The following is a 25689-nucleotide window of genomic DNA, read 5'->3' as shown; positions in this document are numbered from 1 at the left end:
ATTTTATTGTGTGCATGTCTTATTTCTCAATTCTTAAAAAATAATTCAAGTTCGGGGCTACTGGGTGGCTCAGTCGGTTAAGCATCCGACTTCGGCTCAGGTCATGATCTCGCAGTTCGGGAGTTCAAGCCCCGTGCCGGGCTCCGTGCTGACAGCTCAGAGCCTGGAGCCTGCTTCAGATTCTGTGTGTGTGTATGTGTGTCTCTCTCTCTGCCCCTCCCCCGCTCATGCTTGGTCTCTCTCTCTCTCTCTCTCTCTTAAAAATAAATAAAACATTAATAAACAAAATCTTTAAAAATAATAATAATAATTCAAGTTCAAACTCTTGTAAAAACCAATTCACCAGAGACAATGAGGGAAATGAATTGCCAGGAAGTCCAGGCTCTGGAATCCATCACCGGCATGACCTTGAACAATATACATAACCTCTTAGGAGCTCCCTCCTCTGACAGGAGGGGACAAGGAGGCATGGGGAGAAAAGTCCTACATAAAAACTAGAACCGAAGCTCCGAGGAAGCATGGCCTTTGTCTGTCCACCTTCCACATTTCTATGTCCCTAAGGCCTGGCACAGAGCCTCACACATAGTAGCGGCTCAATAAATACTGTTAAAAAATCTAACTGTACCTGAATTGACCTGAATTGGCAATCACAGCTCCTCTGAGAACTCAAAGTCTATGATCTTAGCGAACCTGTAAGAAAACAGAATTGCTCACGACCTGAACCTGATGCAGGCACAGCTCTAACAGCCAAATGCCATCAGAGGGTCCCCATAGGAGACAAAAGGAGGCCATGCCTGGTGAAGGCGGATAATGTGACATGATCGCTGCTTTGACGCACAGGGCTGAGAGACTGAAGGAGGACTTTTTTTTTTTTTCCTCAGAGAAAGTAAAGCTCCCTCAAACTCCAAAGCCACTGAACATGTTAGCATCAAATGTGGATTTCTACCCCTCCAAGCCCTGTCACTGCCTGAACCTGGGAGCTGGGCAAAAGTAATCGCTCTGAGCCTGGTTCTTCATCTGTAGTGTGGAGAGATTATCACCCATAAGGTTGCATCTAAATCTCTGTCCCTCACTCAGCTGTTCTCCTCATCTGGCCAGTTCCACCTGCCTGTTCTTCCCACTGAAAGGTCCCGGGCAGGCGTTAGCTTCCCTCCACTTACACGTTTCAGGTGGGCTCAGCAGGGACTTTCAGGCTCTTCCACACAGGGACACAGGCACCCACCCAAGTACTGCTTTTGCCCTTTAGAAACGTGCTCAGCAGCTAACAATCGAGGCAGGTGTTCCTATCTATGCCTACTTAAGTACAGTTTCTTCTCATATATTTCTAGGCATGGCCTCTTTAAAGCCAGCGAGTCAAATGAAGGGACTTTCATCAAACCTAAGATAACTCTGGGGCACCTGGGTGGCTCAGTCAGTTAAGCATCCGACTTCGGCTCAGGTCATGATCTCACGGGTTGTGGGTTCAAGCCCCGTGTCGGGCCCTGGCTGACAGCTCAGAGCCTGGAGCCTACTTTGGATTCTGTGTCTCCCTTTCTCTCTCTCTCTCTCTCTCTCAAGAATAAACATAAAAAAAACTGAGATAACTTTTTTTGCTTTCTAAAAAAATGTATATTTTGCCCTGAAAAAATTACAAGCTCTGGATAAAAATATTAGCTAACAGGCAGTGCCTTAAGTCTCTCATCATCCTCTCCTTGCCTGGAGAGTTAACAAAAGAACAGCAATGCAAAGGACTACAAATAATGCAGCCTGACCTCATCAGGGAGGCCCCCGGGGGACCCTTCACTACACCCCAGTCATAGAGTTGAAAAGGAAGGAGGAGGAAAGGAAGGCACCAAAGGTCAGGCAAGCTGACCTTGTGATTGGCCCTGATGCTCAGGAGGCAGGGAGCACGATCCATGAAAGAGCCTTGTCAGAAAGAAGACTTTTATCCCAGAACAGAGCCCCAGCACAGCAGTTTTGCACAGAAAACTCGGTCCACACTACCTCTTAATTTAACCCGCCCTCTGATCTGTAGGATACGAAGAACTAAAGCCGGGAAAACCTTCTAACTGCCTTGTTCCTAATTCTGATTCCACCTCCAATAGGAGGGGATAGTTATTTCTAAATCCTCTTTAACACAGACAAGAAAATGGCCCAAATTCCGGAGAGACTTGCCAAACATTAACTGTTAAAATGTCGTGAGAGTCCAATGCTCTAATATTCTTTAGATTAAAATGTCACGAGAGTCCAACGCTCTAATATTCTTTAGAGGTAAGAAGGGATTCACAGAGCCTCAAGCTGATGCTTGAGAAATGGGCCAATAAATAAGACCAACCAAGAATGGGATGAAAATTATTGATGATAGTGAATATTTCGTAAATACTAACTCTGTGCCAAGGACAGACTGAGGAACAATATGTTACCTCACTGAAGTCCAACAACAACCCCGTTATAAAGATGAGGAACCTGAAGCCCGTAGGGGTTAAGCAGTCAGAAGCAGCACCGTTCAAATTAAGTCTAAAAACAGTTTAAAACTCAGCTTTTGGGGCGCCTGGGTGGTTCAGTCAGTTGAGCGTCCAACTTTGGCTCGGGTCATGACCTCGCAGTCTGTGAGTTCGAGCCCCGTGTCGAGCTCTGTGCTGACAGGTGGGAGCCCGGAGCCTGCTTCTGATTCTGTGTCCCCGTTCTCTCTCTGTCCCTCCCCTGCTAATGCTGGGACTCTCTCTCTCAAAAATAAGTAATAATAAAACATTTTTTTAAATAATAAAAATAAATAAAACTCAGCATTTAATCACTAAAATAAATTCCTGAAATAATCAATAGAACCACTCCAATAATAAAAGAGCTTAAAAAATAAAAAGCCATGTGTAATATTATGAATTTTTGTTTTGATAAAAAAGTGTTACGTACACTTTCCAAATCAATGTTTCAATAAGATCCTACCGTAAGATGCAAAAAGGAACACAAACGTCAGAAATGTGTGATATCAAACGCTTACGAGAGCCTCACTTTTAAAAAGCAAAAGAACAGTGATAATGAAGACAAGGCGGTGGCATTTGGAGGCTGAAAGCAATTTGATTTATTTAACTTCAAAGAACAAAAGCTTATTCTTCTAAGAAATCAAAACACATTTTCTGTGAAAAAAAAGAGACCATTTTAACCGCATTGCCAAAATAAATCAGGCAGAGAGCAAGTTAGATCTCACTACAAAAAAGACCTCAGGCCAGTGAAACAGGGGGAAAAAAATAAGGGGAAGAAGAAATGCCAACAACAGATTTTGTTTTTTAAAAAGAGAAGGAGAGAGAGAGAGAGAGATAAATATAAGTCTAGTTTCTAGTATCAATCCCTAATTTTAAAAAAAGGAACCAAGCCAAGGAGTAGATATGATTTCACATGTGAATATTTAAATCAATTTCTTCACTAAAAATCCAAATTTAAACGAAAGCATTTTTCAGGAAAAAACAAAACATTCAAAACTGTATACGAGGCTGTATGAAAGGTGCAAAACACTCCTGTCTTACTTTATTAGCTATATTCTGGCAAACCTTCCGATTCAGTCCTGAACCAGAGATTTGGGGCCCAAATGGAAAAATGTCAGGATTTCTCTAGCTGGAAAATCAAGTGATGTTAAATACCCAAAACATACCCTTTGGGGGTGGGGGGTGGAGCAGGGGGCGTGAGAAATATTAAAATACCTAGCAAGAAAAATTTTAATGAATAATTTTTTTACATGTCAATGACTATTCCTTTCCCTTCTTTTTCAAAATCCATTTTCATCAGACTTGGCCACTCAGCAGGCCCCAACTCCAGGAGGCTCTGACCACAGGGTCCACTTTCCCCAGACCCAGATGGGAGGTCAGGCCTGTGACTCCAGAACCCTGGCAGGGGGGCGGGGCTCTAAACTCCACCTTCTTCTTCCTGGTGACTCTGAACACGTCGCTTAAACTCTGTGCTTTCATTTGCAGAATCGGGCACTAACTAGCACCTACCTATTGCGTTGTGAGGATTAAATCAGCGAATATGTGCGATGTGCCTTTCAAAGCATGTCAGGTACATAGTAAATACTGGATATACAACAGGTATTTAAGTTACTCAATGGCTCATGAGCATTCATGATATAATTCTCTCCACTTCTGCGTTTGTTTGAAAATTTCCATAATAAAACTTTTTATTTTTAATTTCAAAACTAATTACAATAGAAGGCTCGGAAAACACATCCCCTTTCTAAGGTCATTCATGAGCTCGTTGTTGGCTTTGGATGGCTTAGTCCAATATGATTACCCTCTAGTAAGAAGAGCCAATTACACGCCAGACTCTGTTGCACTTGCCTTAAATCAATGAATTTAATGTCCTTATGTCATATTCAAGGAAAGTGGGTTTACATGGGAGTTAAGTACAATTTCCACGAGGTGAAGCTAGGATGTGAGACCACGTCTGCTGGTCAAATCCAATGTTCTCTTACGAAACCCTGGTGGATGATTGTGCACTTTGAAGAGAATATCAAACTGTAAATCAGATGTGGTCAGGACTTCAGATGATTGGACCAAATTCTCGTGGTCAGATACAGGCAGAATTTGGGCCAAGAAAACCATCTGAGCAATCCTAATTCTTGAAACCTTCTCACATCTCAAGTGCCCCTCTCTCCAGGCAGTCGGGCCAAGACTGAGCCTGACACGGGATCACACTGCACTTCCTGCCTCAGGGAGACCAGTGTCTTCTTACACGGGGTCTGCTCCAAGGGTCGACACATGGCCAGGCTGAGGACTCAAGGGCAAACTGTCGTCACGACCCATAGCTTTCTGTGCTGCTGAGAGGGCTGGGCCTTCCTCACCTTACACGTGGACAGCCAGGTGCTTCTCTTCTCAGGATTAAAGTCCTCACGACTTTAATCAGATTTACCTCTTATTTACCAAAGTCACTCACATTCCGACTCGAATACCGAGAATACCATCCACTCTGTTCAATAAAACTTTCCGTGACGACAGAAGTGTTCCGGATCTGCACTGTCCAGTATGGCAGCCCTAGCTGGCCAACTGTGGCTACTGAACATGAGACGTGGACGAGTGCAACCACAAAACTACATTTTTAATTTTGATTAGTTTAGATTTAAGTAGCCACAGGTGATTAGTGGCTACCATATTAGGACACAAGGTTCTGGATCACTGTGGAAATGCCCTCCATTCATGGGTCTAGGGGTGCCTCTTAGTAAAAGCATCTTAGGACAGTAGAAGAATATAGTTGGTCTTGTAGTCAGAGCCTAGGTTCAAATCAGCTCCTCCTTCCAGTTAAGTGACCCTTAACATGTAACTTACCCTTTCCATTCACTGGCTCTCTCGTCTATAAAACTGGGAAAATGATGTCCATCCCATTAGAGATGTTTATAATGGTGACACGTGAGATCTGTATCAATCAATACAATGTCCAGACGACTAGAATACTGAATCGACATCAGCTGCTTTTACTGTCTTCATCATTCTCTTCCTTTTCTTAAATCCCTCTTGGTTCCCTCCCCAAGGCACCAGTAACTGGCTGAGAAGTCAGAGATAGACTTTTCTGCTCTTCTTTCTTTATTTTTAAAGTTTGTTTGTTTATTTATTTATTTATTTATTTACTGAGAGAGAGAGAGAGAGAGAGAGAGAGAGAGAGCGCGCATGCACACATGCACCCACCAGCAGGGGAGGGGCAGAGAGAGAGGCAGAAAGAGAATCCCAAGCAGGCTCTGCACTGTTAGTGCAGAGGCCAACTCGGGGCTCGAATCCACAAACTGTGAGATCATGACCTGAGCCAAAATCAAGAGTCAGATGTAACATACTGAGCACCCCCCCGTCACCCTTGTTCCTCTTCTTTAAAGAAAGCCCTATTGGCTTCTAAACTCAGGGGAAGGGGCCAGATCGTTCCCAAATGCAAGACTGCGAGAACGAACATTGGCAGCTCTCAGAGCCCCTGTGTCTTAGAGATTTCAAGAGCACTACTCTTCCAGATCATCCTCAACCCCTCCGAGCCTGGGCAGATTAGCGGAGAAACTTCACTTACACGGCACTTCTCTCCCCAACTCGGCCGCGCCAGCCACATCCCCGCTTGACTCCTGGGCTCAGGTTCAACCTTGCCTCTCTCCTGCACCTTCAAGACCCCAGCCAGCCTACCTCCCCACGCCCCACCCTCCCCTCCCTTTGCCAGTGTGACCTCTTCTGCCTTCCGTCCAGGCTCTGGAAGTTTGACTGGAGTTTCCAGAGCATAATCACTCCAGAGTCTGTGCACTCGCCTTCTTACACATAATAAGAAACGTGAAAGGGGTGAATGCTACCCAAGCCAGAACAGAAAGAAAAGAGTCAGATGAAAGCTAAGCCAATAGCAAATTATCACAAGCCTTTTTTCTTTTCTGAGCACTATCATTCAAAATGAAGATTGCCCAGCCAAGAAGCATCCACTTTTGCTTTATAAATCACTTCAAAATATTTACTTGGAAGAGTAATACTCCTACTGGGGCACATCAAAGAAAACTGGTTTCCAACTCAATTGAAGGAAAAAACATAGGTTTGTTTGCTCCAGGCTTTTTCAAATCACAGTTTACCTAGAAATGACGACAAGACTATATTTCATTTCGCCTGCATGGGTTGTTAAAAGATATTTAATAAGCTGCCAACATTAAAAACCTGTGGTGATTTCACATTTTAAAAGTCTAGATTTCTGCCTCTTTTTTTTTTTTTTTTTTTTTTTTTGCAGAAGAACTAGCAACACTTAAGTGCCTTCTGCCTTGTGGTGATAGAAGTCCTGTGGCTGGGTTTGCCGCAATCCCGGCCATTCCACATTGCTTCTGAAGGAACCCTCTCTCCCCATTACCATGCAGGCCAGGCCCCTGGAGGCAGCCAAGCTCGTGGTCTCTTTACAAGAAGCTCTGAAAAGGCAAATAATCCCATTCCATCCCCGACAGTCCTACAGGTTGTCACTTCCCTGCCAAGTCATTCCCACACTCCCACACACCCCAGGAGGCTCCAGCACCTTCTCCCCACCGTGCCCCGCCCCCCATGTCACCCCAGCTGCAACTCACCTGCTACTCTGTGTCACTCCGTTCTCCCCTCACAGGTGTCACAGGCACCTCCCCATTGACGCCGTCAGTCCCACTAACTGACATCAAACTTCTCCGCTCCTTCTGGTTTGACTTGTGTTCCACTTTTGTCACTCTAAACCTGAGGAGGCAAAGAGCAGACGTGATGGGTGTTGCTTTTTTAGTAAAAAAGAATCAAGAGTGAATCAAAAATCTAGAGGATCCTGGGGCACCTGGGGGGCTCAGTCTGTTAAGCATCCAACTCTTGATACGGGCTCAGGTCATGATCTCCCGGTCTGTGGGTTTGAGTTCCATGTGGAACTCTGTGCTGACAGGGCAGAACCTGCTTGGGATTGTCTCTGCCCCTCCCCGGCTCATGCACACTCTGTCTCTCAAAATAAATAAATAAACTTTTATTTTTATTTTTTTTTTTTTTTAAATCTAGAGGATCCCAAAGGATCTCAGTCAAAAGTTGGGACATCAACGAAAAAAGCCCTAGTCAATAGGAGGGGCGTTCCCACCCAGCAAATGCCCCTGTCCCCTGCCAAACTTTCCAGCTGATTTTCACTCAACACATCACACACAATGCTGGATACTTTACAGAGCATTAAAAATGCATTAAAAAGTTTGGGTACCCAAATTTTAAACAGCCTCAGGGTTGTGGTTTCTAACAAGGACACGAGATTATCATCAGTTGTTTTAACCACAGAAGGCTGGAGAAAAGCACAACTAGTTTTCAGTTAAACTGACGTAACCAAAATGTTCACTCAAGAACTGCCTCAGAGGGCACCCCTCAGAGAGACTTATCTCTGCACACACTTGGCCAGAGGAGCCCCAACCATGAATTTTATCAGGATCAGTTGGTGGTAGTTTCTGTGTGTGTTCCGTTTTTGACGTTTGTTTTTTTTTTTAAGGCAAATTTAGCTTTTCGTTAAGGGTTAAGGAAAAAGTGAAGGGAATAAGGAGGAGATTTTCACTGAGAATTAGAGTCTGCTCGGCTTCCCCTCTCCTCTGAAGAGAACAATCACCAGGCTCACGGCAGGGATTTTGTGCTCTGTAGTTCAGAGGCCCCCGCACAGCCTCCAAGTTTGGCCTTCACCTGCAGATCATGAAAAACATGGTGGCGATCCACAGCACCCTCAAAAACTACATATTGTTACCAGAAAAACAAGTACAAGAATATGTCCATATGGGAAAAAGATAGAATAAAGATGCTCAGATTAGAAACAACACGTACTCCTGCAGTTCACAAGAGTATCCCTCCAGCGAATGCAAAACTGAAAGTGGTTAAACATTTGATAAGAATCAAGCCCCTGAAGCTGCCACAAGGACTTCCGGCAGAGGAGGACATATCTGGCACGCGGCTCGGCTCGAGAGTGCTGGGGAGTCAGTGGCGTGGTGGCATCTCAATCCCGTACATCAGGAAGCACATATGTCCTGATGCCAGAACAGCTTCGTATTAAAAAATGAACATCAGGGGCGCCTGGGTGGCTCAGTCATGACCTCACCGTTCGTGGGTTCAAGCCCCACGTCGGGCTCTGTGCTGACAGCTCAGAGCCTGGAGCCTGCTTCGGATTCTGTGTCTCCCTCTCTCTCTGCCCCTCCCCTGCTTGTTCTCTCTCTCTCTCTCTCTCTCTCTCTCTCTCTCTCTCTCTCAAAAATAAATAAACATTAAAAAAATTTTTTTAATTAAATCATTTTTGTTTAAAGATAATGAGAAAGTGTTTTCATTAAAATATATCTTAGGGGTGCCTGGATGGCTCAGTCAGTTAAGCGTCAGACTCTTGATTTCTGCTCAGGTTATGACCTCATAGTTCATGAGATCGAGCCCTGTGTTGGGCTCTGCACTGACATGGAGCCTGCTTGGGATTCTCCCTCTCTTTCCTCTCTCTGCCTTTCTCTGCTTGTGCTCTTTCTTTCTCTCTCTCTCTCTCTCAAAAATAAACATGAAAAAAAAATTTTAATTAAAAAAATAAAATATATTTTAAATGTTTATCTATTTTTGAGAGAGAGACAGACAGAGCATGAGTGGGGGAGGGGCAGAGAGAGTGGGAGACACAGACTCAGAAGCAGGCTCCAGGCTCTGAGCTGTCAGCACAGAGCCCAACATGGGGTTTGAACCCACAAACTTCGAGATCACAACCTGAGCCAAAGTGAGGTGCTTAACCAACTGAGCCATCCAGGTGCCCCAAAACATGAAATATTTTTAAAAAAAAATTTTTTTTTAACATTTATTCATTTTTGAGAGACAGAGTGTGAGTGGGGGAGGGGCAGAGCGAGAGGGAGACACAGAATCCAAAGCAGGCTCCAGACTCTGAGCTGTCAGTCCAGAGCCCAATGTGGAGCTCAAACTCATGGACCACAAGATCGTGACCTGAGCCAAAGTCGGACACTTAACCGACTGAGCCACCCAGGTGCCCCTAAAATATATTTTAAATAATAGTCATTTCCACTGGCAAAAAAAAAAAAAAAAAAAAAAAAAAAAGAATTAAAAGAGAAGTTAAGGAAATTTACTCAGTCTGACTGTTTTTCTAGTTCATCGTGTATCGAAATCACAAAGTTTTTCATAATAGTTTCTCTCTAGTTCTGGTTTTAAATTTCCTTAAAACCACCTAAAACAAAATACATCCTCCTTCTTTGTCCAAATGAGATTACCAACCACAGGGAGGAGGGAGACTCTGAGGAAGTAAAAGAAGAATCAGAGAAAAGTTGTAACTACAGATCTGCTCGGTGGAAATGTAAGAGCCCCTCTAAGCAACACGAGAGGCCAGTAATGATTAAATGCTCCCGGCATTCTACATCCAAGAAAGAGAGCTGCATTTGGGGCATTTATAAGAGCCATGCTGAATCTCAGTTGAAAATTTCAGCAGATTTTTTTTTTTAAAGCAAACAAAATACGCTTTGTCTAAACAAGCCACAGGTTCTCATCACATTCCACATTCACAGACTCCCATGACTCTGCTTCTTAATAAAACAGTGTGGTCATGAGTTGTACTCTTTTGCTGTAAGCGGGCAAACAGCCCTGCAGTTTTCTCGTTTCTTGCGCATAATAAAAACCAAACCGAATCAAAATAATAGTAACAGCCAACATCCGAATGAGTAAAAAGTGCGAAAACCGGTCGAAGTTACGTAAGTCATCATATTTAATCATCACAGAACCCAGTGAGCTGAGCACTACTGCTGTCCTCATTTTATAGAGGGGGAAGCTGAGGCACAGAGAAAAGTGAGTTTGTAAGCAGTTGTGCCTGCACTCCAACCAGGTAGAGGCAACGAGTTCAGGCTACTCTGTCTGGGGTTTGTTCTCAGAGAAACAAGGAGCGTGGGCACAGCACTGTCAGCTTTGGCTTCCCCCGTCTGCCTCCAGCACACATACTCTTTTTATTTTATTTTATGTTTATAGGTTTTTTTCTTAAGTATATTTATTTATTTTGAGGTGGGGGAGGGGAAGAGAGAGAGGGAGACAGAGACTCCCAAGCAGGCTCTGTGCTGTCAGCGCAGAGCCCGCGACTCGGGGCTCGAATTCACGAAACGTGAGATGGTGACCTGAGCCGAAATCAAGAGTCAGATGTCTAACCGACTGAGCCACCAGGGCGCTCCCAACCGGTGCACATAACTCAACCATTACTTTCTACTGCCTTTCCACGTGCAGCCTTGACAAGGCGGTTCCCGCGTGAGACTCAACATGGAAACAGCAGACGCCGCAAAAGCATCCTCCGTGCCGTCAGACTGATTCCCCGCTGAGCTGCAAGAGCTCCCCATCACATGCGGGTCGCAAGGAAATGGTACCGGAGGGCTGGGAAGGCCAGGACACAAGGAAAGTGGCCTCAAAGAAGGCAGCCCTGGAATCCACATGCAACTTACGTGGCAGACACTGCAGAGCAGGGGACCAGCCCCACCACTTCTCTCCTCCCCTCGAGCTGGCACGGAGGGATGGCTGAGTGTTGGGGTCTGGACAGCAGCACGTGAGCGAAAATGAAACGTGCGGCTTCCAGGCCTGGCTCAGCAAACCTAAGAACAATCTTCCTCGTACGTTTGCCTTCTACTTGCAAAGCTGGCAGGGCCGCAGGGTGGAAAGCACCTGGCAGGCTGATCCTGCACTCTGTACCAGTGAAATAGAAACTTCTGTTCTGTGTTGAGTTGAAATTTGGGCTTTATCTATTAGAGCAAGGCTGCTAGTGAATTTTGTGTGTTAGCTTGACTCGACTCACGGATCCCAAGGAGCTGGTATGATGTTATTTCTGGGGGTGCCTATGAGGGTGTTTCCAGAAGAGATTAATTAGCACTCGAATCCATAGATCGAGTAAAGAAGAGTAAAGCTCTCTCACCAATGAGGGTGTGCATCATCAAACCCCATAAGAGACTAAATAGAACAAAAAGGCCCAGGCAGGAAGAATTTGTTTTTTTTCTCTTCCTGCCCCGGAACATCAGCCTTGTGGTTCTCAGGCCTTTGGAATGGGGCTGAATTACATCATCAGCTTTCCTGGTCTCCAGCTTGCAGAGGGCAGACTGTGGGACCTCTCGGCCTCCATAATCATGCAAGCCAATTCCTATATTAAATTTCCTCCTATATATATCCTATGAGCTGTTTGTCCAGAGAACCCTAATACAGCAAGGAATTAATTTTTTTTACCTTAATTAATACACCTGACCTCTAACCTAGCAATAGCCACCTCTTAGGATTCCTCTGCTGTTGGAAAAATGTAGGACTCACAGCTGAAAACATTTAAAAAGTCCAGCGATATGACCCGAGCCAGGCTTAGGAGGTCATTCTCTAGATTTAACAGGTACGCGCCAATCCACACACCATAGAAAGCATGTCACACAAACCCAAAGCATCCACAGGGATCTTACCTTCCAACAGAGAGGACGGTGACCTCTCCCTGACGCCTCGCGTGGCCCTGTTTGGATTTGTTGGTAGGTCTTATGAAGTGCCACCGTTTGTGCCTACACCGATGACACACGTCCCTCTCGACAGCACCGCCCACTGTGTGCAGATGGTGGCCACAGATGTGCTTCCCGGGGGTGCCTCCTGGCGACAAGGGCCCGGGACTCACAGGTGGGCTCCCAGGAGTGCTGGGCGTCACAGGGCTAAGGGGGGGCGGGGGGGAGAGGAAACAGTAGAAGCGGTTACTTACAAAAAGTACTAGCTAAGGCGATCTCTCCCTTGCAATTCAAATAGCAGGTTTAAATCACAGCCAAGTGTCTGCCTAGATCTCTCAACAAAGAGATCCCCGGGACACATGTGCGTTGAAGGAGAGACACACGTGAATTCCCAACAAATTATCAAATGACTTAAAATAGAATGTTTGATCCAGACTGACTACTGCATCAAAGGAAGAAAGCTTTTAGGTCAAGATACCAAAAGTAATGTTCCAGCGATGTTGATAGTGTTGACAGTAGTAACAAAAAGAGCTAACAGTATTCTAAGCATTTGATATGTGTTAATTCAGTTAATCTTTACAAAACCTTCCAAGGTTGGTATTATGAACTTCCTCATTTTAAAAATGAGAAGTTGGGGCGCCTGGGTGGCTCAGTCAGTTAAGCGTCCGACTTCGGCTCAGGTCACGATCTCACAGTCTGTGAGTTCAAGCCCCGCGTCGGGCTCTGAGCTGATGGCTCAGAGCCTGGAGCCTGCTTCCGATTCTGTGTCTCCCTCTCTCTCTGCCCCTCCCCCATTCATGCTCTGTCTCTCTCTGTCTCAAAAATAAAAACGTTAAAAAAAAATTTTTTTTTTAAAAATAAAAATGAGAAGTTAAGGAACTTGCCAAAGACACACAGCTAATAAATGATGGATCTGAGATCCAGATCTGGAAAGTCTAATTCTAGAAACCATGCACTTAACCACCATGCTACAGTGCTTCAAAAAAACAAGGGAGCCCACATTCTTTGATAGCCCGGGGAAAAAAGTCTAGGCAAAACATAAAAAGGAGAAGTATATAGGTCAGATGTTGGCAACTTTCAAAAGACACGTCAAGACTCTGGTCCACTAGAAAAGGAGGACTTAAAACAGGACAGGGCCAGCCCGACCAGGCATCAGCCCTGCGTCATGGTAGAGGTGGGCAAGGTGGGGTGGCATGTCACCGCACAGGCTGACACCTGAGCCCGTCCTAGAGCCCCAGAGGCACGTGGATGTCTTATGACAGCATGAACCAGACTTTCTGCTGCTGAGAACCATCCCACTTGCACTTTTAAAAAGAAGTGTGCATGGTTGAGGAGAGTCTCAAACACCACGGACAGCCAAAAGCTTTCTGGTGTTCGTTAGGGATGCTCTTTAGGTTGTTAAAATAAAAACACCCAGCAGCAGCTTTCTGAGATAAAACAATGTCAAATTAACACCACATAGTGGAAAGTAGAATTCAAAATTTTTGTTTAACGACATCCGTTCGACAAACGTTCATCGAGTACCCGCGGTGCATAAAAGCCAATGTCAGGCACTATATACCATGCCCAAAAATAACCGAGGCAACACGCCGTGAGCCAACATGGTCCAAACACCACGGTCAGGGCTGGAACGTGGGAGAAATCCCAGCTCATATGTCTCTATGTAGCTCTATGAACTACACCACCAGGACTTCCTAAACAGAGCTTCCTGCATGAGCTTCCTGGTGAAAATGCAAGCCTAACACACCAGTCTGACAAACACAAGATATCCAAGATATGCCAGAAGCACCGCCCCACAGAGTAAGCAGGAAAAAGGTGCCAAACTCCTTGCCCTGTCCCTCGGTCCCAACTTGCCCTCCTGGCCCTTCTTCCTACTGTCCACGGTGCGTTCTCTGGCCTCCCTAGACTGAACCTTTGGGGCTTTCTCCACCTACAAGCAAGCAGCCCCTGCCTCTTGTCTCTGCCTGTCGAACCTGGGTCAGATGGCATTTCCGTGGACCTTCTATGAACCTTCCGTCACCTCCCACTGGCCCCATGGAGTTTGCACAGCATCCAGTCTTTGCTTCTCCCACGGCACAGTCATGCGCATCCCCATCGTAAGGCCTCACACCCACGCCTCCATTCCCCACTAGACCGAGTCTCCGTGCCAACAATCTGTGAATGCCCAGCTCCAGCACTGTGCCCAGCACTGAGCAGGCATTCAATAAATGCTCCTAGCTGATGAAATAAAAAATTATATAGAAATATAGTTATCTGTAATTCTTTAGGAAGGACTATAATGCTCCACGACCAAACCAGCCTGATTTTTGCTGAATCGTCGTTACTCATGGAGGTCTCTCAATGCCCCAGGCCACTTGTCTTCCTTATAATAACCCAAGAAAGTGGGTACAATGGCCATCTCCATTTATAAATGATGGAACTTGAGCTCAGAGTGGTTAGTTAACTTGCCCACAAAGAGGTGGCCAATAAGTGGTGCCCAATTCCAAGGCTGTTAACTTCTTCAGCATATCTCCAACACTGCAGTTCTCAACCAGGGCTGAGTTCTCCCCAGTGGACGCTGATGCTGTGTGGGGACATTCTGGGTTGTCACATGGGGGACGGGGGGGGGGGGGGGGGGGGGGGGGCGGGGGGGGGGGGGGAGAAGACACCAGAATCTAGTGAGCAGAGACCAGGAACACCGATAAACATCCCAGGATGCACAGGACGGTTCCCCACAGCAAAGAATTATCTGGCCCAAATGTCAACAGTACCAAAGCTGGGAAACCTGCTCTAATAGATAAGAAAAAAAAAAAAAAAAAAAAAAAAAAAAAGTCCCACTGAAGGGAGTGGGGGGAGAAGCGCTCACCTTTCAGGGTCACCCAGGCTGTTATCTGCTACCATTGCCTTTAAAACATCAACGTTTGCTAAGGAAAAAAAAAGAAAGTAAAGGATTACAATGGGATGAATCGCATTAGCAATCCTAGAATTATTACATCAGAAAAGCTGTTGGTAGAAAAATAAGAAAGAAAAGAAAAGCTGTTGGGAAAACATCCGAGTTCCTTCAGTTCACAGGACCCTGGGGTCCCAGAGAAGGGAGAGTTTTTCCCAAGGCAACCCCTCGAAATGGCACCATCGACAGATAACTCACCATGCTGGAATTTAGTATGAGTGCCAGACGTCTACACAAAGGAAAGCAGATTATTGCAGAGCTGTGCTTCTGACACGTCATTCCAACATAACATAGAAACATACACTTCCTCCCCCCTCCCAAACCACAGGGAAATTTACGTGTTGCTATTCCACTGCATTCAACTCCCTTTGCTAAATATGCATGACATGCATGTCTTAAGAGACCTGTATTCTAAGTAACTAACTTGAATCTAAAAAAATAAATTAAAAAAAATAAAATAAACCGGTTAAAAAAAAAAAAAAGATCTGTATTCTAACAAGTTACACGTGCCCAAATCATAAGCCTTCACCTCTGGATCCACATGTATTATCAGGTCTGTCTCACATATAATCAGGGATGGGAGACAATTTTCCAGGTGGGCCATTTGGCTTAGCTCAGCTTCAGGACCATATAAGACCTTAACTCTGGCCAGATGCTTTAAATTTCCAAGAGGTGGTCACAAATATAAGTTACCTAATATGGACTGAATTAAATTGGACTTCTAATATTAATTTTTCAAAAAATCCAAATTTTTAGGTGGAGGGTGTAGGCTATCAACAAAAACAAACTGTATCTAAGCTTCTTGGGTCCCCACTCCCCCTCCCCCTCCCGCCTCCACAAACACACATCTTTAAGCCTCTTACAGAGCAGTTAGACTCTCAAGGATGGAAGACTGAATGTTCAAGTTCCTTTTGGATATTTAATTGGCAAGGCCAAATGTTATTACTGACTCCTACCCTTTTCATTGATTTTTAAAGTGCTGTTCTCATGAGGGACCACAAGTTCTCCAGAGATGAAATAAAAAATCACTATTTATCATGTGAGCCAACACCAACATTTAACATTTAACATTTCAAATGACATCTGTAGGGGAAGAAAATTCAACACTACTGATTTTAAGTATTAACAGTGAAGGGTTTATCCAGTGATTCTCAACTTTTTAAAAACTAAATTTATCTGGGCACCTGGGTGGCCCAGTTAAGCACCTGCTTCTTGATTTCGGCTCAGGTTATGATATCACTGTTTGTGAGTTTGAGCCCCACATCAGACTCCACACTGAGTATGGAGCTTGCTTGGGATTCTCTCTCTCTCCCTCTCTCTCTGCCCCTCCCCAACTTCTCTCAAATAAATTAAATTTAAGTTTTTTAATTGAAATAATTATTGGCCCACCCAGGAGCCTTTTGCAACATCTTTTTCCTAATCAACCTCTCATGAAATTCTAATCTTGAAGATGCATACCTGTTTACATAGTAGATGCAAATCTGTGTTTTATATATAAAATAATTAGGGATTTTTGCTCCCATGATCCATTTCCCCCCTTTACAACTGTTACAAATAAACAGATTCTTTTAAAAGAAATACTAACAACATGCCATCTTTTCTTTTTTTTTTTTTTTTTTTTTGTAAGTTTATTTATTTTGAGAGAGAGAGAGAGCGTGCGAACAGGGGAAGGGCAGAGAAAGGAGGAGAGACAGAATTCGAAGCAGGCTCCGCACCATCAGCACAGAGCCCAGTTGGGAGCTTGAACTCATGAACCGTCAGATCATGACCTGAGCCGAAATCAAGAGTTGGACACTTAACTGACTGAGCCCCCTAGGTGCAACCGTTAACACAGCAGGCCATCTTTTCTAAAAGAAATATCCTCTTTGCCCCTCATGACTATCTGTGAGGATGGCCAAATGCATTCCCTAACACACGTTTCGACCTAAGTAAGACTCTTGTCGTTACTGAAAACGTACTGAAATGGATCGCCAGCTTGTATGTTCTCCCACACAACAAAGAAGACACGTTACCTTCTGTGACACAAACTCCAATACAGTCTAGTGATGTCACTCATTTTCCTTTTGACTAATAATGAGGATGCACAAAATTAATTTCTGTGTAGTCAAGGGGTTTAGGGAATACCCACAGTAATTTGCCAGTTGACGCTTATTCTCTGCCATCTAAACTTCAAGACTACAAACATTAAAGAGGGAAAACAACAACAACAAAAAAGGTATGAAAATAAAGATAGCACTAACGGCACTCACTTACAAGAAAGGGCTTTTTAAAAACAAAAGTTTAAATTAGTTGCCGGAGAAAATTTACCACCTCTAAAGATGACCTTCCTTAGAAACATGGAGTCAGAAAATGATCGAGGAAGATTATTAAAATACATTAAAATCATTCCTAAAACTGTTCTTTTATAAACTTGTATTATTTTTTCTATATTTATGTGCTCCTGTACCTCGCCCTTATCTCTCATAAAAATTAATAAATAGCCCCATTGTTTGCTATGAGTGAATTCTTTAAGAGTGGACTCAAGTTTCTGTGTAAACATGACCCACACCCTCCCTGTCCGAGGAGGTTCAGTGTGTGAGGTCATGTGGTTTCCCGGGATGAGAAAACTTTCTAACATAACCTCACCATTAGGACTCAAACACATGCTTGAATTTGGCTATAAAATTACTATGAAGGAGCAATCATCTGATTAAGTTCTTTTGAATATGTATCCCCTCCTTGATTGTGACTCATAACTCCAATAAGCCATAAAAGATGGCTCCCCTGCTCTTGTCAACATTCTGTCAACTATACTTCCCTTCATGGGTATCCAGAGAATGGGAGGGGTCAGTTACAGGGCAAGGAAAGCCTGTCAGGAACAGGAGACATTTTCTAGAGGGTAGTAATTTCATGAAATGCTTCCTCTCTTCTGTCCTGAATTTCTGCCTGATCTTAGGTATAAAGCAGTGAAAATCAGGCAGGAGAAATGCCCTATTTCTGCTACCAGTCTTTTCTGCAAACATTCCCTTGCAATCAAGGCAAATCCCCCAGGCCAGAACTATTGTCACCGGCCAAATCTGAGTGCCTGCCATGTGCCAGCCACTGACCGAAAGCTTTAGAGACCTTACCATGTTTGACTCTCCTGACAAGTCCAGAATAGACAGAATCATCATGCCCATTTTACAGATACAGAGGCTGAGGCACTAAAGATCATAACTGACTGGCCGGAGTCACACAGCTAGCGTGACAGAGCTGGACACAAACCCTGGTCCATCTGACTTTGGGTGGGTGCTTTTGACCCCATGTTATCCTTTACATTCTTCGATGTCCAAGTCCCTACCCAAATGATCAATAGTTGAATGCTTCACAGGGCATTTGCATAATCATTATAGCAATTTTCAGAGACCTACTCAGTAATGATAATTTGTAACGGAATCCCTCCTGCCATAGTATCAGTTGAACCCCAAGGTAAGAATTTCACAAAAGGATATCCCTGCCTAGTGTGAATAACTAGGGGCACTTGAAGAATAATCACAATATCTTCATTGTTACCAGATCGGACAGTTTAAGGGCCTGCAAGAGAGCTATAAACGTGCAAGTATTTTCCAAATTCCCATAGAACCCAAGAAAACCCCAATGACCACCCACACACTCTTCAATTCAATCTATTTACAAAGATAAATTAAGGGTAGCACTGTGGTTAATCCAAGCCTTGAGATTAGCAGGACAGTGATCAGTATGCAGGTCAGCTGATAAATGTATCCCTCAAAAGATTTACCTAAACGAACCTGATTTGCAACATTCGAGACACGATATGTTTAAACCATAAGCAAGAATGTCACCATGAGTACAGGTGAAATATTACCCCATTAGTCAAATTAAAAATGCAAAGCAGAAGACTATTCATAAATCATGATAGCAAATGTTTTAAAATATGTAAGTACAGGCAAAGAAAACCTAAATAAACATGGCAAATGGTAATGGATGCGTTGTATTTGTGTTCCTTTTTTTTTTTTTTTTCAATTTTAAAGGAAAAGTTACGTTATGGTGTGCTTACAATTAAAGAAATGGAAAACTGAATTAACATCAATAGGCAGGTCTAAATTGATATTAAGTCCAGAGACTGCTAAAGACACAGACAAAAGATTAAAAATATATTTGTTCTCTAGAGAATTGAAGTCTCAAAGCAAACCAAAGAAGCTAGAATATAAACTGGTAAGAGACCCAACTATGGATCTAATTCCCTAGCTGTGGTTTGGGCACAGGCTGGAAGGAAGCTAGAGATGGCCATGTCTGGAAAAGGGATGTCCAGTGAGGTCAGATGTCTCCTGGTGGCTAAGGAGAACCAAGGGCCACCCAAAGGATCCGAACCACCACTCATGCTCACAGGTCACTGGAGAAATCACAGGAGACAAATGAAGGCACGGACTGGGGGAGAGGGGAAAAACCAGGGAGCAGAGGAGAAAGAAGGAAAACAGTACCTTAGCTGTTACTTTCATGTACCTACCGGTAATTAACACAGAGGAAACAAAAAGGTTTCTTCCCAAAAGGAAAAGGACATCGTTAAAAAAGAAAAGGACAGACCTGTTTGCCCATGAGTGTGGGAGGTAGGAAACTACACAGCAAGCTTGTTCCAGAAAGTCAAACGCTTTTCCTCTGCTGTAATGAAGCAGAGTGCCACTGTTGGCCCATCCTGCCATATGCTGCTTGTCGTATGAGCTCTGGGCCACTTTCCTCATCTGCAAGATGTGATGGTAAAAGGGCCTACCTCCATAAGGTAGTTTTGAGAATTTAATGACTTAATGCTTAAGAGTTTTATAAACTATCCCAGCTGTACACTTTATCTCTTTGAAAGGAAGACACCTCCCATCCCTCCTTCCTGCTACCGGGAAAGAGGCAGTGATAGCAAGTGGTTAAGTACAGACTCTGAAGTCAGATGCTACAGTTCAAATCTCAGCTCTGCCACTTGCTAGCCATGTGATGTTGGCAAGCTAGTTAAGCACTGTGGGCCTTTTGGTTCAGTCCCCCACATCCCATACTAACTAATTTGGCAGCTGCCCCAGCTCTCAGAAGCCCCAGTCCCAAAGGCCCCCAAGATCCCAAAGCCATGTGAGGTAGTTTCCAATGCACAAGGCACTCCATGCCTCACTGTGTGAACCTCCGTGGGCCTGAAGTTTCCATGCCAAGAACATATTTGTGTATTTCTTGTGCAAATTAAAAATGATTTCTTATGTAGAAATGTGCACCATTGGGTATTAATGAATAACATCACCAAATATCGTTCCCTGAAGGAAGGTCTCTGGAAGGCAGAGATCAAAATCCAAGTGTTCTGGTCATTTTTGTTCTTACTTGAAACGCCATTCTAATAAGATTGATTATGTGGTTTTACATCCTGTAGAAACTGAAACCACAAATTATAAGAGGAGAGGTAATGCTGTGTAGTTGAAAGAGACCCAGCTAGGGCTAAGCTGTTCACTGACCATGTGAACTCAACTACTTGAAGCCTTCGTTTCTGCACCCGTAAAATGGGTATAACAATACTAATTTTAGAGGTGGCTGGGTGGCTCAGCCAGCTAAGTATCTGACTCTTAATTCTGGCTCAGGTCACGATCTCATGGTCGTGGGATCCAGCCCCGAGTCGGGCTCTGCACTATAACAGTGTGGGGTCTGCTTGGGATTCTTTCTTTCTCTCTCTGCCCCTCCCCCACTCATGCTCTTTTCTATCTCTCTCTCTCTCTCTCTCTCTCTCTCAAATAAATAAACGTTTTAAGAAAAACAATACCAACTTTAGAGGGATAGTGTGAGGATTAAATGAGATTACATACGAAAAGCACACTGTAAAGAATAATGAAAATGATGCGGAACCAGCTGAAACTGCTGTTTCTCTAAGTCAAAAGGCTGACCCACACCCAGGGCCGGGCAGGTGCTCTCCTTGACAGTGAGGCTGTGGGGGTGGGGCAGCATCTACTAGGCAGTACAGCTAGTTTCCCCTTCGGACGAATGGCTCGGCTGCATCGGTGTGCCCTGCAGCACCGCTGTGACTGGAGCCAGGACAGAGCCCAAGGTAAAGGTTTTCTTTTCGATTCTCGTGAGAACTCAAAGTACGGCAATCTGCAGCTATTGGAGATGTGGCCAATGAGTTCCACATGCCCCAAAAGTCACTGAGAGCCTCACCCTGTGCACCCCTGTAATGGTATCCTACAGAAATAATAACCAGTGTTCTGAACAAGAACCCTGATTTATCAAATCAAGATTCAGTTCATCCTCCACTTCAGAAGAGAGGAGTTAAGAGCACATTTCCGAGGGGGGAAATTGCTTATGTCCACAAAGGTTAAACTTTTTAAAAATTGGAACACTTGAGAATAGATCCCAGAAGAGGCAAATCCATGGAGACAGAAGCAGAGAGGTCGCCGGAGGGTGGCCGGGGGAGGGCGGTGGGGTGTGGACGGTGACTGTTTAATGGGTACAGAGTTTCAGTTTGGGATGATGAAAACATTCTGGAACAAGGCAGTAGTGACGGCTTACATCATTATGAATGTACTTAATGCTACCGAACTGTACCTTTAATGGTAACTTTTTATGTTTTGTCTATTTTACCACAGTTTTTTTTAATACAAAAAAAAAAAAAAAAAGGAACAGACGATGTTTGAGCGCCTACTATACTAATAAGCATTTTACATGCAGGATGTCACAACAATGCTACCATATAAATATTATTTATTATCCTCCTTTTAAAAACAGGTGGAAATGGAGACTCCATGAGGTAATGTGACTTCCCTCAAATCAAAGTGAGGCCAGGACTAGAAGGTGAGCCTCCAGGGAGGGCTTTATGCACTACTCACACCCACTGACTCTCTGAAAACACACTTATGTGAAAGTCTTATGGTTGGATAACCTGAAAGCTTAATGGATTAATGAGCTTAGGTAAAAGGTGCTGCCAATGACCAGAAATATTGACAGGAGAGTTCATACAAATTCTGACTCTCTGAAGCAGATTCAATAAAACATACGAATATTGAATTGTTCTGGAATACTAAAACATCCATACCTTCATTTTTCATGATGTAGTGAACAATCTGCCCAACGGTGTCACTGTTTTCATTTACACTGTCATTCAACTCTAAAAGAGAAGGCAGAGGAGGGTATGGGTTAAATTGGTCACTTCTGTGGATTCCATGACACCTCACTGAACAGTCTCAAGAAAGCTCTTGCCGTGGCACTAAGGGTCTCGGTTTTCTTCCTTCAGCCCCAAACTGCCTGGGGCACAGTCCATGGTGATTTCGTTGGCATATATAACAGACATAACGAGTACCAGAATTATCCATCAACTGTCTTCCCAAGTCCAAACACCCACTCACTTTCATGCATCTGTATCAGTCATTACTACTATATTTCTCTCTCATCATTTCCTTAAACCCTTAGGGGAAATGGGAAGAAGATAGTTAATTAAAAGAAAAAATTCTCCTTGGATTTATTTATTTATTTATTTATTTATTTATTTATTTTGCATGCAAGCGAGTAGGGGAGGGACAGAGAGAGAGGGAGACACAGAATCCGAAGCAGACCCCATGCTCAGTGCAGAGTCTGACGCGGAGCTCAATCTCACAACTGCAGATTACAACGTGAGCCGATATCAAGAGTCTGACACTTAACCAACTGAGCCACCCAGGCACCCCCCGCCTTGGATTTTCTTTTAATTGCAGGTGTACTACATTAGTTTAGAGTATGAATTTGTTTTGGGGCAATTATTCATCCATGTTTATAAGCCTCTCCTTTCTTTTAAATACACTTGCAACTGACCTAAATTTCAGCCGTGGTTATTCGCCCACAAACCGTTAACTTTATGAGACTCTGTATATGTGACAGTGTTTGAAGAAAAATCAAACCTCCACTCTGAAACTGTGTGATTTCAGGGAGGAAGGAAAAAGGAGGGTTGAAATACACCATCGTAGTTCACAGAGAACGAATCAAGGTGTGCAGTGTCCTACTCGTGTACCTGGGAAGGTGTCTTCTCCATCCATAGTTGGCTTCCCCCTCTGTGAAAACACACGTCTGGCCAGACGGCACAAATGTTGACCTGCTAAGCCGGCCTACAGAGCATCTTTGAAGGAGGGGAGGAGGAGGCTTGCTTTCTATTGACAAACACTCAGCTTTGGTTTGCTCACAGCTACACATGACTCATCCTGCAACCGGGTTCTCTCTCTGCCTCAAAGGTCAGTGGGGGTGGGAAAAACCAACAGGCCAGCAGGCTGGCAAGGAATGAGGAAGCTCTCCCCAGTCCGCCCTTCGGACTTTCTCGAAAGGTGACCTACTCCAAATGTCCCCTCTGCAAAAACTGACCTTTGAGGAGCTGAAAGGGATAAGGAAGGTTAGCTACTACTCCCCAACTCCAAGTCTGGAAACGTCCCTGAAGGATGGTTGAAAAAAAAACATCTATGAAGAAGGAAAATCTCATTCTCTTGGGTTTTTCTGAACACTGCCTAACACTCCACATTAAGAGGAAAAGGTAAGATATCCTCAAGTTAATCTAAGGCACCATTTCTTGCCACACTTTTATCGCACTGTTGACACAATTATTCTACTTAATAAATATAAATTTCAGTCACACAGATTTAAGATCGAATTCCCCCAGCAAGAGTAATACCATACAAGTGGTGAGAGCTATTTATATTTCACATTATCCTTATTAGAATCCTTTTAATAATAGTAGTAAGGATTCATATTTACTGAGTGGGCTTATGCGCCAAATACCAAATGCATCATCTCTCTAAATTCCACAATAATCCTACAAAGTGGAGATCACTGCCCTCATTTAAATTAAATTAAATTGGCATGAAATTAACTAAGATTAAATTCTAGTTAAATTATACATAGTAGGGATTTAGAGCATATGTGACTTGCCCAAGGTCACAAGGAATGAGCTGGTAGGTGTTTCATAAAGGACAGGCAGGTTTCAAGCTCTAGGTGGGGTTACTACGAAATCTACACGGACACTCCGCCATACCACCTACTGTGAAGATGGACCATTTTGCCTCATAGAGATGGAAAATACATACGACTGGTTACTTATTTCAAAATTGCCCCCACTCGGGGCACCTGGCTGGCTCAGTCAGTACAGCATGCGACTCTTGATCTCAGAGTGGTGGGTTCGAGCCCCACACTAGGTGTAAAGATTAAAAATAAAATAAAATCGTAAAAAAAAAATCGTCCCTATCCACATCTCCATAAAGAGAATGCAGGTATTTACCTATCTTTTCAACTTTTTCCTCTTCCACATCTTGCTCGGCTTCTGTTGTACAACGATAGCCTTTCTTCTTGAGCAGGTGGCAGATGAGGACGCCGAAGAGACCCATGATGAAGAACACAGGGACGAGGGCATATGCGATATACTCTGGGTGTCCATTGCCAGTATTGTTAGTGGGCGACGGTGTCGTCTCCGTTTTGGAGTGCAACGTGCGGCTGCCACCATTGTCTACAGGAAGAAATACACATGGCCACGTCAGACGTCTGTCGGAGGCAAGAAAAACCTGACAACACTGGGGAACGTGCACGTTAAATCCGAGTCTCCTCCCCAAACCGTGGGCCACACGGAGACTGGTGGGTCTGGCAGCACAGAACACAGGCTGAGGGCCGGGCTTGGCTCAAAGTCTGAGTCCCCTTCCTGTCCCTGCTCCTCATAAACTAGGTCCCACCCTGGGAATTTCTTTCAAAACCTCCCAAGCTGGTGTGTGCCTCTTCAGCTGTGGCAGCACCCACACAGGGCAGAAAGCATGTACAGAGTTCCGGTGAAACATAAGCACAAAGCAAACATGCTATCGTTCAGTGGCATTATAGCGGGGTGCTTAGTGGTTAAAAGCATGGACCCAGGAGACCTGGGTTCAAGTTCTAGCTGTACCACCTAGCAGCTGGGTGACACTGGGCAATAACTTAGCATCTCCATGCCTCAGTTTCTCGTGAAACAGGCACACTAATAGAAGCGTCCCACCCTTCTAGGGCGTTATGAAGGTGAAATAAATTATCCATGTAAAACATTTCCAACCTTTTTGACAACATACTAAATGCTCAACTATGGCAGTCACCATGCTAGCTGCGTGTGATATATCACTGAGTAAAACAAAGATCCTTGTCCTCACGGAGCTTATGGTCTAGAAGGGTTTAGTAAGCTGACAGACCTAAAATATGCAAAAGAGAAAAATCCAGAATGGCATCAGTCCCTAAACAAAACACATGGGCAGGTCACAGGTTGAGAGAAATGCCGTGGAAGGCATATACATGGGTAAACAGAGGAAAGAATAACAGCAGGGACCTGTTTTATGACAACAAAAATAGGGTGGCTGGGAAGGAGGCATCTTTCAGAGAAAAGGAGAAATTTGCCTGTGGGCATGTCAAAGCATAATGTGGACTTATTACCAGAGGTGGCAGACATCCAAGCCTGCAGGGACACCACACGTAGGCTCCCAAGAGGTCCATGCGCATGGGGATCTGAATCTCCTCTATGAAGGACAGTGAGAGGCAGAGAGCCTGGTGCAGTCATGAGACATGGCCAATGAAGATACCAGAGAAAGAGCAAATTACATAGAAAACCAGCAAAGTACCAACTCACAGACACAAAATGAGAAGAGAATTATGAAACGAAGGAGGGGGTCAGGTAGGATGAGAAGTAAAGGGAAATGTGAGATTTGATTGAAATGAAGCCTCGTTATTTGGAATACTCAGATTCTGAAGTGCTAAAATGAAGTTCTCTACATCAGGGAGATTCACAGTGCTGCTTAAGAAACCCAGAAATAGGAGGATGCCAGGGTGGCTCAGTTGGTTAAGCATCCAAGTCTTGATTTTGGCTCAGGTCATGATCTCGTGATTTGTGAACTTGAGCCTT

The 25689-nt window shown here is 44.2% G+C and overlaps 1 protein-coding gene across 1 annotated transcript; it reads right to left on the bottom strand.

The window, feature by feature from the left end:
• Nucleotides 1-1535: 1535 nt before the first annotated feature.
• LOC125917177 (RELT-like protein 1) lies at nucleotides 1536-24285 on the bottom strand (the record flags this gene model as incomplete). The annotated part of the gene is made up of 6 exons (XM_049623440.1): nucleotides 1536-6550; nucleotides 7028-7166; nucleotides 11876-12112; nucleotides 14751-14808; nucleotides 21862-21933; nucleotides 24061-24285. Coding segments are annotated over 5 exons (728 nt in total), but the record flags the coding sequence as incomplete, so codon positions are not given.
• Nucleotides 24286-25689: the final 1404 nt, after the last annotated feature.

This window comes from Panthera uncia, unplaced genomic scaffold (genome assembly GCF_023721935.1).
Source record: "Panthera uncia isolate 11264 unplaced genomic scaffold, Puncia_PCG_1.0 HiC_scaffold_1557, whole genome shotgun sequence".
Classification (NCBI taxonomy): Eukaryota; Metazoa; Chordata; class Mammalia; order Carnivora; family Felidae; genus Panthera; species Panthera uncia.
The sequence above is the reverse complement of the archived record's forward strand: the minus strand, read 5'-3'. Positions and strand labels throughout refer to the sequence as shown.